The sequence below is a fragment of the Schistocerca nitens genome, chromosome 3 (genome assembly GCF_023898315.1).
Source record: "Schistocerca nitens isolate TAMUIC-IGC-003100 chromosome 3, iqSchNite1.1, whole genome shotgun sequence".
NCBI classification, from domain to species: Eukaryota; Metazoa; Arthropoda; class Insecta; order Orthoptera; family Acrididae; genus Schistocerca; species Schistocerca nitens.
This window is the reverse complement of record NC_064616.1, coordinates 721,163,012-721,177,419: the sequence shown is the minus strand read 5'-3', so window position 1 is coordinate 721,177,419 and position 14,408 is coordinate 721,163,012. Positions and strand designations below refer to the sequence as shown.

The window sequence follows — 14,408 nt, the reverse complement described above, 5'->3', positions numbered from 1 at the left end:
CCAATGACGTCTGCAGTTTGGTGCCATAAGATCTTACCACAAATTCATAAAAAAATTTATGCACTGGTCAGCTGAGCTTGTGCCATATCGTGTGTACGAGTACCTCAAACCTGGAACATGAAAATTGTCTATCTGGCTATAGATGAGATTTAAACTGATAAAAAACGCATTTTTTGAATTTGTAAAACAGCTCAGTTCACCCACATTTGCTCTTTGAATCATTGCAAATCTAGGAGAGAGATAAATTAGTAAGTAAATATATTTTGCATATATTCATTCAGTAATGTCATGTGGAAAGTTGTTCTGGAGTAACTAATCTTTTAGAAAGAAAATTTTCATTGCTCAGGAACGCGCTGTAAGAATAATACGTGGTTGGTGATCACCCACGGTTATGTTGCAGGTATCTATTTAAGGCGTTAGGGACTACAACTGCAACTTCACAGTAAGTTTATACTCTTATGAATTTTTTTGTAAATAACCCCCTGCAGTTCAAAAAGAACACTTGTACATAATTACAATTCCATTTGAAAACATGACAGTGATTATTCCACATTAAGGATGCCTTTAGCACAAAAAACGGGCGCAAAATATTGGCACCAAAATCTTTGATCACTTGCCTAGTAATATAAAATGCCCGACAAACGGTAAAGTTAAATTCGAAATTTTTTTATACTTGTGGCAAAATGACATTCCAAGACGATTTGTGGACGTCATTCCCTCTAGACGTAAGTATTATATAAAATATCATAGTACTGTCACATAGACCTAGAAGAAAATGATATATACGTGTAATGTCAACAGGAACTCTTGATAATGGCACATATTCCGAAACAAGCACGCCGTGAACTTGTCTAACCAACAAGAAATAAACAATTTGCAGCAAATTTTGTCAAAAGTATAAAGAAGATGTATTGTGACCTTTTGCAAGCGGGCCCAGCAATGAAGAAGTTGATAAATTTCTACTTGATACCCCTTCTATTCCGTAAAAGAATTTCCTCTATTTGTATAATAAATAAAAAGTGGTGGGTACGGATTACTTAGTCACATTCGTATAAAAAAAAAAGTAACTTGCTAATGTCATCCTCTAGCCATATTTACATGTGAATGTGCCATATAAACGTAAAATGACTCATTCAACATCATTAATCGTGCAAGTGATCCATGGAATATAAAACTAACTAATACGGGTTTTCCTTGTTTCACAAATGTGCGTAGGTGCCCGTCTCGCTCCCAATAAATTTGGAGACAGGGTTTCCCTAAGCGGCGCCGGCGACTATGAGGATAATATCTTTACAGCCAGTTGCGTCGGAAATAAGATACTTGACTCCCAGGAGAACGTCCATCCGGGGACCGTGGCTGCGTTAAACCCTTGGAGAGACTGATGTATTGAATCGTGACGCAATTTGTGTGTTCCGTCCTCTTTACGATGCTTTTCCTTTACCTAACTAAGATGGCGCTCCTTAATTAGGGGCGTCGCAAGTGATAGAATGCTAAACGGCTCGCAAAAAAAGGAAAATAGAAAAATAAACACTGTTTTCTTGTCATGTGTTTGCAGTACAGCTACTGTCGGTCTCCATTTCAAGTTAGTACCGGGCGGGGTGGCGCAGCGGTTAGCACACGGGACTCGCCTGCGGGAGGGCGACGGTTCAAACCCGCGTCCGGCCATCCTGATTTACGTTTTCCTTGATTTCCCTAAATTGCTTAAGGCAAATACCAGAATGGTTCCTTCGAAAGTGCGTGGCAGCTGTACTTCTCCATCCTTCTCCAATCCGAGCTTGTGCTCCGTCCCTAATGACCTCGCCGTCGACGGGAAGTTAAACACTAATCCTCTATTTCAAATTGGTATTTCTGTAATAAAGCTTTCCTCTTTCACAAACATAGAAAGAACCTAGAAGGCGAGGGAAAGAAACAGGACGATTATTTCGCTGAATTTACTATAGCAGTAAAACTTGCTCCACCTCTGTGGCTACCTTTTGATTTGTAGACAGCGTTGTTAGTTAAAGGAATACCTTTTAGGAGCCTCCGGCGCTTTAGATTTGAGGCTACATTTCAGTGCAGAGGGAAGGAAGAGTTTGTTTAAGAAACTACACATGCTTTCAACTTGTGAGACTGTGGCTGAGGCAATGAAAGAAATTTGTTTTGCCGTCTGACGGCTTTCCGCGAGTTGGCGGCTAATTATTTTCCCTGGGATCTGCGGGGCTTCCCTGCAGCGCTTTGACAACAGTCGCCTCCCTCGTTACGGCTCGCCAGCTGAAAACATCCGATTAGCCGCTTTCTTTTTGTGTTTCCAATTTCATTAGCGGCAGCCGTTAATTTGTTAAGTCGGCGGCCCGGTAGCGCCTGCTCCTTGCTGGTGCTAGCCTGCTCCGCGCCACACTGTTAAATAACGACCCTCTTCGCTAATGTTTACGGCTTAGCTTTTCTCCAGTTTTCCCAAATAATTTCTGCAGTGATTCACACATTCCTTCTTTAAAATTGGACTAGGTGCTGCATTCGTATTTAGCTGGACTGATCTTTGTCTTTGTCTACGGCTAAGTACTTTTGTTACTAGTTTTAATTACCTGGAGCAGTTTTAATTACCTGGAGCGTTGCTCATACAAACTTATAAAGGGAAAAATATACGCATTCTCGCTTAAGAACCAAACTGTTGCGTCAGAAGTGTATGTCTTTTTCTTTTATTGACTTACCTTAAAAAAAAAATCAAAACCAGGAGACAGCGCGTTGCCAACCTTATTGCTGCTCTATCCTCTGCGGCATACGTCACTGGACACAAACAATGGAGGACCATGCGGATAGTACCCCGCTTTCCCGCACATTGTCAGAGCCACTACGTCGACCTATTATTCCTTTACGTATCTCTTCAGTTACCCTCCCTACACTCGGCGGACTCTTCTGTCGTACTGAAAAGGGAGAGGAGTTCGAACCTGTGTCCTCCGCGTGATTAATAGACTCGCAGATCGCTCACCTACGGGGACAGCTTTTTAATACCAAAAGAGTGACATTTTTACGGTCAGCCACTTTCACCAGGTTCCTTTTTTTGTGTGTTAAAAATGGCGTCGAACGCTACCATCTCTTCTGTTACCTCCATTACACTTCCTAGAACAGAGCAGGCAAGCCACTCATCCAAACTATAAGAATGCGATCGTTTTCCAGTATCTACACGTTTACCCTGCAGTTAACACTGAAGTGTTTGCCGGAGGGTTCATGGATCCACTTTCAGACTGTTCCTTGGCCGTTACACTCGAATAGCAGGTGGTAAAAATGAACACACAAATCTGTCTGTGCGAGCTCTCATTTTATCACCATGGTGTTTCTCCGTGTGTAGGTGGGAGTCTACAAAATGTTTTGGCATTCTGAGGAGAAAATTGGTGATTGTAATTTCGTGAAAATATCTCGCCACAAAGAAGAACTCCTTGGGTTTAATTATTAGCACCGGGCCGGCCGAAATGGCCGAGCGGTTCTAGGCGCTTCAGTCTGCGTGACTGCTACGGTCGCAGATTCGAATCCTGCCTCGGGCATGGATGTGTGTGATGTCCTTAGGCTACTTAGATTTAAGTAGTGCTAAGTTCTAGGGGACTGATGACCTCAGATGTTAAGTCCCATAGTGCTCAGGGCCATTTGAACCATTTGATTAGCATCGGAACATAGTAATAGGCATCCCTGGCGAATATCTCGCCCTGCGCGAAGTGCCAAGCGACTGGAAAAAGAGCGTGTGGCTCCTGTATATAGGAAAGGTAAAATAGCGGCCTTAACATCGATTTGCTGCAGAGTTCTTGAACATATTCTGAGTTCAAATATATTAAATGTACTTTACACGGAAGAGCTTCTGTCCACAGATCAACACGAATTTAGAAACCCTCGCTCCTGCGAAACTCAGCTTGCCCTTTTCTCGCCTGATATCCTGCGAACTGTGGAATGATCAGCAATAGGCAGATTTTATATTCCTAGATTTCTGGAAAGTTAACGAAGGTACGAGCATGTGGAATAGCTTTCCAGATATATAAGTAGGTCGAAATCTTCTTACGTGATTGAACCCAGTATGTTGTCCTCGACGGCGAGTATTCATCAGAGTGTCCGCCCCTGGTAGCTGAGTGGTCAGCGCGACGGAATGTCATACCTTACGGCCCGGGTTCGATTTCCGGCTGGGTCGGAGATTTTCTCCGCTCAGGGACTGGGTGTTGTGTTGTCCTTATCATCGTCAGTTCATCCCCATCGACACGCAAGTCGCCGAAGTGGCGTCACCTCGAAAGACTTTCACCAGGCGAACGGTCTACCCGACGGGAGGCCCTACCCACACGGCATTATTATTATTATTATTATTATTATTATTATTATTGATCAGAGACAAGGATATCGTCAGTAGTGCCCCAGGGAAGTGTGGTAGGATCGCTCTTATTCTCTACCTAGATAAATGCTCTGATGGACATGATGAACAGCCATCTGCGGCTGTTTGGTAGTCAAAAATGGTTCAAATGGCTCTGAGCACTATGCGACTTAACTTCTGAGGTCATCAGTCGCCTAGAACTTAGAACTAATTAAACCTAACTAACCTAAGGACATCACACAAATCCATGCCCGAGGCAGGATTCGAACCTGCGACCGTTGCGTCGCTCGGCTCCAGACTGTAGCGCCCAGAACCGCACGGCCACTCCGGCCGGCGTTTGGTAGTCATGCTGTGACGTACGGAAAAGTGACTTTAGAAGGATACAGGATGACTAGACAGTTTCTATTTGGTGAGATGAATGGCAGATTGCTCTACATTCAGATAAATGTAAGCTTATGCAAATTAGTAGGAAAAACAATCCCGTAATGCTCAAATACAGCATCTTGTGTTACCTCTCATGCGGCAGTATCGTGGTGTCATATTTCAACAGGACAACGCTTGACCACACTGGCACGTGTGTCTGTGAACTTCCAATTTGATGTGGAGATGTTCCCGTGGTCAGAAAGATCACCAGACTTGTCCGCCATAGAAGATGAGCGGGTGCAGCTCCGTCCCAATGTCCTTAACCTGGATATCAAGGACCAGTTTGAACAGTTGCGGGCCAGCATGTCCCAGAACAGGATACAACGGCTTTATGACATCCTTCCCAACCGAACCAATGCTCGCATTCTGGCCAGAAGGAATGCAATGTCATAATAATAAGTGGGCTCATACTGCCAAGTTCTCTGTACATTTTAATGGATTTTTTTAACCATTCACGTAACATCACACATCCTCCCAGCAGATAAAGTTTCATTTCGTTTCCTCCTGCCCTTCACTTTTTGTGTCAGGCAGTGTGTGTAAAATTGAGGACGTGGCACAAGATTTCATAAAAGATGCCGAAGCCCTCATGCAGGTAACGTAGCAACTCCGATATTAATGGCAAGTGATCCCGCACCAGGATCCCTTCTTTGCTCCTTCATGTGCATAACACAAGTCGAAAGCTGCTTGGGGTGTCTTATGCGTGGCTAAATTGAAATAAATAATTTTTACTCTTATTCAGAGAAAAGCAATGGAAGATGTGAATGCTACATTGCCTCTTGTCTTAGAATAGATATAGATACTTACAGTTTACATGAAATATTACCTGAAGGACTCACACTGATCGTCAGTTTCCTAACTGTTCTATTTTTTACAGTGATTTCATACCGCCTAAGGATCTGTTAGATGACGGTCATTTTGGTTTTAGGAAAGGTAAAGGCACCATTGTGGCAGTTCATACGTTGCCTTTGATAATTTAAGCAAGACTTAAGAGAGATCAAGAGACGTTTGTAGGATTTAGCGACCTAGAAAAAGGCTTCGACAATGTAAAATGGTATAAGATTTTCAGAATTCTCAGGAAAATAGATGTAAACTATAGGGAAAGAGGATAATTTAGGAGTAGATATGTACAAGAATACGAGGGCAAAAGAAGAATTGAAGAGCGAGACCGAAGTGTTCGGATTAGAAACGGGATTTAAATTACAGATGTTGTCTGTCGCTCCCTACTGTTAAGTTTACAGCTCGAAGAAGAAATGACGGAAATAAATCACATGTTCAGGAGGGGGGTTAAAATTTAAGTTGAAAGGTCAGTCATCGTAAGGTTCTCTAATGATAGTGCTATCCACAGTGAAAGCGTGGAAAAACTGAGGGGCCTCCTAAATTGAATGAACAGTCTAATGGGCACATTCTGGTGACTGAGAGCAAATCGAAGAGTCAAGTAGTGAGGAGTAGTATCAAAATTGAGGACAATGAAGCAGACGCTGTGAACGAATCCTCCTACCTCGGAGGTAAAATAATGCATGACGGACGAAGTAAGGAGGACATAAAGAAAAGTGTATTCGTATCAGACATCGACGTAAATTTGAGGAAGAAGTTGCTGAGAATGTACGTATGGAAGGTAATTATGGAGTGTGGGAAAAAGGGAAAAGAAGAGAATCGAAGCGTTTGAGTTTGGTAATATGTAAGGATGTTGAAAACCATGTGGCCTGGTGAGAAATGAGGAGGCTTTTCGCAGAAACGCCGAGGAGAGAAACATGTGAAAAGAACCGACATCAAGAAGAGACGGTGTGATTGAACGTGTATTAAGACTTCAGGAAATAAGTTCCACGGTACTCGAGAGAGCTGTGTCTGAGGACAGAGATTGGAATACATCCAAAAAATAATTGAAAATGTTGCGTGGAAGTGCTAACCTCAGAAGAGGCTGACACCGGAGAGTAATTCGTGACGTGCCGCTTCAAACAAGTCAGAAGACTAATAACAAAAAGTTACGTATCTGCCGTAGTTTACCCGGCCACTGTGGCCGAGCGGTTCTAGGCGCTTCAGTCCGGAACCACGTGGCTGCTACGATTGCAGATTCGAATCTTGCCTCGGGTATGGATGTGTGTGATGTCCTTAGGTTAAGTAGGTTTACGTAGCTCTATGTCTAGGGGACTGACGACCACAGATATTAAGTCCCGTAGTGCTTAGAGCCATTTGAACCATTTTACCGTAATTTATGTTTTGTGTTAGTCGCTGCTCTGCACTTCACCGAAAAAGTAATGTACAGATGAATTAGTATTGTTTCTTTTAAAAAAAAAAAAAAAGAATAAGCGGGATCTTGTAAAAGGTCTATGGGCGAAACTGAGTAATAGTCCTTAAAGAAAGCTAAAAAGAGAGTTCCAGGCGGCAAGGGATCATTCAAGAAATTCATACTTACTTCGGATCCGGGTTCAGAGAAAAAGATTCGTTCCAGCACTTTGCCGAGCGTAGTGACTAGTGGCTTGCAGAGACAGGTAGCTTTGGTTGCAGAAGTGCAGGACGTGCCGGACGAGGTGCCGTAAGCGAGTTGCAATTCTCTGTGAAGGCTACTGCCGCACCAAGGCTGCGCTCTGTCGATGCGTTCCGAGCGATTCGCGACGGACCAGTTGCAGCATTTCCCAAGCGGGAACCGTACAAGCTCATTCACCGCGTAATTGTGGAAGAACTAGACTCTTTTACGTTAAGCGTGACAAATTTCCACGTAGCGAGCAGCGGAGCCTAGGGTTGTAAACACCTAGGGCTACGCCTCTTGCGAAATCTTTATTGGCACCAGCCGTTCTCCACATACAGTAACATTCATTGCAGCAGTGGAGGTCACAGTTATTCTGTGAGTACAGTTGACATTGGATGCATGCTGTATAATCGACACATCCTTCAGAACGCGAATAAATGACAGTAGAGTTTTAATGGTCCTTCTGTGTCCGTTCCAAGGCTTAGAATTTCTAGTATGCTGTGCTGCATAGACAGATTTAATTCGCATATCGTTACGTACATCTTGGGTTAGTAACTTTATTCCCTTCCTCATTTCACGAACGACGAAGAAATAAAGTGAAGAAGTAAAGTGACAGTATTTTGCTCTTATCATTCTGTCCATTTATTACCTGCTAATCTAAAAGACATACCACAGTTGCTTGAATCTGCTTCATTTCAGTTCTATCGCCAGCTTTTCGCTACAATACCTTTTTTGTATCTTATCGGAGATTTCCGTAATTAATACAACTAGTATGGGCAATTTTTTTCTTATTTGGGTAGCGTGCTGTAGTCTCTCCTCTCTCCTCGATCAGCTACCCTCCATCGAGATCCAAGTAGTTCTCGAATCTTACACACTGTACTACGAAAAAGTACAAGGTAGTTCATAATCCACAATGTAGCACGTATATACTGCATAGCGTAGTAATTAATTTAAATCTACATCTTTAACGTGTTTTGTGACTGGCAATATATTCAAAACAAAAAAATACTTTCCTTTTAAACTAGGCGGCGGCGGCGGCGGCGGAATTACGAATCTCATGAATTAACATCTCCTTCACTGCCTTTTCCTGCAAAGTCGTTTAATGATACACAAATTTTTAGTTCCTTTCGAAATTAATAAAATTGTAGTTCCATTATTTTTCATATATTGCAACACGTCAGTGGCACCGGGACATTTAATGTACTTCAATAAACTGCTTGTCAAAGAGAAATATCATGTAAGAGCGAATTTACATCGCCAAAAGAGAGAAATTTTATTCGTCTCTAAACAAATTATCTGAATTTATTTCACTTGTTATATTTACGATGCAGTTGTCAATACTTACGTTAGAATGTGTCTTTCGAACTAATGAAGATGCGAATGTAGCCAACTGTGCATATAATTAGGAAGGCTACCAAATATGAGAGAATTTTGGAAGTCGGCAACAGCGAGAGCCAGCCGACATTCACGGAGCACGGAGTTAATTTAGGAAGTGCTTCTTTGACGTTTCATAAAGTCGCTCACGATGATTGCAGCAAAACCCGGTGCGAGAAGAGAGTGGGGAAAGGAGGTTGATTATAAGACGCCCACAACAGTCGAATCTCTGTCTTCAGATCACGGAAGAGATGGCCCTGCGATAATACCTTCAGCTCTTCTTGTACTCGCCCACTCGGCCCAAACACTGTTTCCTGAAATCCCTTTAGGCAAGTACCAATTATTTTTTATAAGGTCACGATCAATCCCATCTCGTAAATTAGTCACACTTGATGCAGTTATGCTCCTTCATTGATGTCACTATCCAAGGTATCTCTGCCGGCCGCTGTGGCCGAGTGGTTCTAGGCGCTTCAGTCCGGAACCGCGCTGCTGCTATGGTCGCAGGTTCGAATCCTGCCTCGGGCATGGATGTGTGTGATGCCCTTAGGTTAGTTAGGTTTAAGTAGTTCTAAGTCTAGGGAGACTGATGACCTCAGATGTTAAGTCCCATTACGCTTAGAGCCATTTGAAACATTTTAAGGTACCTCTGTCCCTTGGAAAGCAAAACGAAAAAATAAATAGGTGCACTTAAATGAGGAACGGATTGTTGTGAAAGGAAGTTTAGTGCTCACTTTTCCCAATAGCAGACTTGTAGACACGGAGGTAGCAGAGACAATGATATAGTTCAGGGTGACGAAGACACAGGATGGAATTGGCCGGGAGCAAGTTGAAGAAAATAGTATAGCAGTCATATGAACTGATGTAGATCAACGTGATATTCTTAGTTCTTAAATCAACGCGAACGTTGGTTTGAAAATTGCGGAGCGGTACTTGGATTGGTCCTTTTGGATGTCATATCGTTGCCATCCTCTGACCAGAAGATCAATTATCCAAATTAATTATAGGGGAACCCGCAGTGGTAAGTGGATTGGAAACCAAATTGGGTCTCGTAAACAAAGAATTTCTAGAGGAGAAAGTCATATTAACAGACGGCAAAATCTTACGATGAACCTGGGATCAAGTAAGAGTAACTGGTCGGTTTTGAACTACGTAACTTTCAAATTAGAATGCAAATTCATAACAAATATATCATCACTTCGCGTGAGGTTTTTGCAAGGGAGCACTCCTTCCGCCTGAATTAGCTTATGCCATTTGCCTCGCATCTGTCCTAATCCGTACAATTGCAGTCTCTTCCGGTTCCGCACAGAACCCTATTGCCCTAGATTAAAGGCCGGCCGAAGTGGCCGCGCGGTTCTGGCGCTGCAGTCTGGAACCGCGAGACCGCTACGGTCGCAGGTTCGAATCCTGCCTCGGGCATGGATGTGTGTGATATCCTTAGGTTAGTTAGGTTTAACTAGTTCTAAGTTCTAGGGGACTAATGACCTCAGCAGTTGAGTCCCATAGTGCTCAGAGCCATTTGAACCAACCCTAGATTAAATATCTGGCTGGCTAGCTCGCTTTGCAGGAACCAAAAAGGGTGTCGTCCTCTGTCGTACGCATCGGTCGGCAAGCGAGCACTGACGTTCACCGTAATGTGTGTGCTGTGGTCTGAAGAATAAAACAAGTTACACCTACGATCCACCCATCCTGATTGTGTCCTAGGATGACCGCTTACATACTATCACTAACTACATTATGATGTTATTATAATAATGTTATTCTCGCAATGAATCTCGCTCATGTGTTTTGTCAGTATGCTACAATACGCATAAATATTATTTTAAGCCTTCTGTGGTTACTTAGTAAACCAACCTGCTTCTGACTTCTAGCATTAGCATTTGAGTTGACAAGTACTCACAGAGTTCTACTTCGTATTTGAATGTAAGTTTATGCAACTGCATCGACTCACTCCTGCGCGCCACTTACCGAGCTGGCAATGTAACTGTTCCAAGCGTATTGCCACTTCGAGTGATTTGAGTGTGTTTTCGTTTGTGTGCAGGTGGTGGTGGAGAGCTCCAGCACGGCCCTGGAGTACGGAGACCTGGCCGTCGACGAGCACTCGCCGGTCAACCCAGACTTACATTTCGACGCGCAGCAGATGCACCTCTACGTAATGACCGAGAAGAAGGTAGGAACATTATTCCTCTGAAAATTCTGTGGCTATGCAACATACCGTACAATAACTCTTGGGAATTTCTTACTCTTCATTCCATTTTCATTTTGAAACTAGCACGTAGTCGGAGAAAATACAGACGGTGGGGTTCCTCGACGCACTGTATTATGAGGGCCGCGTTTCTTATTCTTTCTCGCTGGAGTGGAACATGGAAGAATTCCATCCTCCTCCAACCCGATTGTTTTCATGAGCACAAAGCATAGCCAGAAACAAAAGTAAGCTAATGAGCTGAAAAATTTCGTAGACCACATGGACACCTAACCGCGAGCCTCTAGTTAAATAGTCTGATAGTAGGAAAAACGAATAGATGCCTTAGATTTGTCGGAAGGATTCTCAGAACATACGGCGCATCTGTAAAGGAAATAGCATACAAGACATAAGCGCCACAAATTCAAGATAAACTTGAACTAGTACGTAACATTAATCAAATGGCTCTGAGCACTATGGGACTCAACTGCTGAGGTCATTAGTCCCCTAGAACTTAGAACTAGTTAAACCTAACTAACCTAAGGACATCACAAACATCCATGCCCGAGGCAGGATTCGAACCTGCGACCGTAGCGGTCTTGCGGTTCCAGACTGCAGCGCCTTTAACCGCACGGCCACTTCGGCCGGCTCGTAACATTAATCCCGGGACATAGCATTCAACTGTGGTACAATTTATGCACCCACTCGTACAAGTTAGGAAATCAGGTTCCTAATTTGTACCACTTGCAGACGTTTAGAAAATTAAGCGTAGTTGTTTTTTTTCTCAAAATTCTCAGTCATTAATTCAGATATCAAGAAAACATCCCGCAGTTGAGGATGGCATTGTGTAAATAATTAAGTAACTAATTGGTTAGATTATAGTCAGTAAAATCTCAAAAGGGGTACAAATTAGGCAACTCTACCCTATATCTCGTGTAGAGCGCATGAGACAACAGTAAGAGAGACTAGGTTTCGTACAGAGGCATATAGATAGTCATTTTTCCCTAGCTCAGTATTTGAGTGGAATATGAAAGAAAATTGTTATGGTTACGATGTATCTTTCGCCATGCACTGTAAAGTAGCTTTCAAAGTATTTATGTGGATGTATGTTTAGATGTAGCCCACTGAGCAACATTTTTCCGTTGAAATCCGTAATTACCCTTCCTATTTTTTGTGAAGGCCTTACATAGCACTGAAATTAATAATTACCGTCTCAGGCTCTTGCAGTCACTGAAGTTGTACTTGTTGCGAAATTTTGTCGTGTTTTCCGCTGGGTTCCGGAGTAGGAACGGAGTATTACAGGAGCAACCCTACGTCTCTACCACTGCGTAATACGTATGGGAGGAGCCAACACGGGACAGCACTGCTACGTTGCATGAGCCAACGGAGCACCGTACACGACTTGGTGTGGGTCAGAGACCTGCAAGCTGGCTTAATGAATCACTTAGTGTCTCCTACAAGGTCCCAAATGCACTTTGTGCTTTCGCGTTTGTTATTACAGGTGTACACGATTACTGGTGAGCGTTTAGAGTATGTTTAAATATCTGGGGGTATTATGAAGTGGGCCGAACATGTAAAATCAGTATTAAGGAAAGAGAATGGAAGACTTAAGTTTGTTAGAAGGGTTCTGGAAAATAGAGGAGGAAAGCATGAGGGAGTGTCGAACACGACTCGCCTGGTTGGCGACCACTTGCCCACAACGCCGTCGCTCTTTTGGGCTGCTCTTTATTGCACTTCTAGTTCCTGGACCGTTCACGATTTCTATTTTCCTTTTTTTTCGCAGTTCGGTACACCTATCTCCTGTTTTCGTGCTTGATCCGTGTTCAGTTTTTGACAGGCTATCCACTGGTCCACCTTACCACTAAATCTGAGAGGCTGCGATGGGGAGATTCCCTTGCTAGGAATCACAAGGGTGAGATAAGAGAGATTAGGGCACGTACTGAGGCATATAGGTAAGTGACTTTTCCCTCGCTTTATACTGATGCAAAAAGACAGAAAGAAATAAACACTAATATTGCTACAAAGTTACCCCTCTCCATAACCATTCACTGCAGAGTGGCTTGCGGAGTATGTATAAGGATTCGCAACGAATCGTTTCACTCCTAGTACTTCCAGGCTTTCGTGTCGCTACTGATTTTTCTCGCATTTTTCATCACCTTCTCTTCGGTCATTGCAGGCGCTCTTATCAGTGAGAGGAAGTGTGGGAATTAGTAAAAGCGCAAGAAATTTTACGGAGCCAACTTTCTGAAGATGGTGTTTATTCATCAATCTTTGACTACAGCATATTCTTTTCTAGAAAATCAATTATAATCTGCATGTGTCTCAGCTGTGATGATTTCGGTAATCTAATTTCTACTACAGAGAAGAACAACGGGGAGGTTGTCTCTTGTCGTACAGTAGAATATTTATTAGATATTTAAAATTTGCAAATAAACTCCTATTTTAAAGTAGATTATATCGTGTACTCCATGGACACCGTGGTTACTCTTCACAGATCAGATTACTTCCAAGGATTATGTAACCATCCTGGCTGATCATTTCCATACCATGGCAAAATGGTTTTTTTTTCCGGTGGTGATGCTGCGTCCCGAGACGACAGGGCCTGTGTTCACAAAGTTCACATCATCCGGGACTGTTCTTTGGGCGCAAGGTTCATGTGTCTCAATGTCCTCTAGCCGCCACAGGCGCCAGATCTCATTGTTATTGAAACTTTGTGGGTCTACTTTGGAGATAAGGGTGCGTGATCTCCATCGACTTCCATTGTCGTTCCTGTACTTGCCACTATTTTGAAAGAAGTATGGTATAAGATGACGCTAAAAACGATACAGGGCTAGTATTTATCCATTCCGAGACCATTGGAAACTGTTTTGAATGCCCTCCCCCTCACCCCAGTTAGGTATGGTAGTATGTTGTCTTTGTGGTGTTTCCATATTTTTCTCAACCCCCTGTGTGTATTCCATAAGGATTATGCTACGAGAACAGCAAATAGGAATCTTTTGTAATAATGACAGCGCAGAGATTTTTTGCAACGCCGCCTGAAAATGAGAGTGCTACTCACGCGTTAGACCGATAGAATTGAATCTTTTACACGAATATTTCAGATAGCCAGTATTGTTGCTTTTACAAGTACCTCAGATTTAATGAACGTTGTGCAGCGGTGTAGTTCCCTTTTTCGCGAATGTATTCACCAAAGAGCAGTGGAGGTCAGTAATTTCGCCACTCACATGCGTCTCACTTGTACAGGAAAAACGAGAATTCCTGGGTTTCATTGCGAAGAGGGCTGAAGTCCCCATGCACAGACATCACTGCAGTGGGGGCGCACATCTACACACATACACTCGTCGGTGGAATAATTCGTTGCAGTTATCTCTCCAAAGCACAATAAACACATAACTGTGTGGTGGTTGAAGAGACAGCACATTTTTTGTAGACATTTCATTTGTCAAAGGCGAACCAATAAATTCTAATACTAACTATAAGATTTTGATAAAATCGAGGCAAGCGAAGCAGTACCTATAAAAACAGGATCTCGAATTATGACAAGAGATGTATAGCTACTTCACGGCATCGGCCAACTCCAGAAGTCTTGCTTAGTTCGAGATGTTTTAGCCCTTCCTGTTTTGAGGCTCAGCCATTGTTCA

The 14,408-nt window shown here is 43.0% G+C and overlaps 1 protein-coding gene across 2 annotated transcripts in view; it reads left to right on the top strand.

Annotated features, from left to right (window-relative positions):
• The window catches only part of LOC126248689 (plexin-A4), a 995,564-nt gene that overhangs the window by 880,111 nt on the left and 101,045 nt on the right, over positions 1 to 14,408 (top strand). For both annotated transcript variants that reach the window (XM_049949968.1, XM_049949967.1), the window contains exon 6: positions 10,627 to 10,755. In XM_049949968.1, coding sequence (XP_049805925.1) covers positions 10,627 to 10,755 — 129 coding nt within the window. The remainder of the gene's footprint in view (positions 1 to 10,626; positions 10,756 to 14,408) is intronic.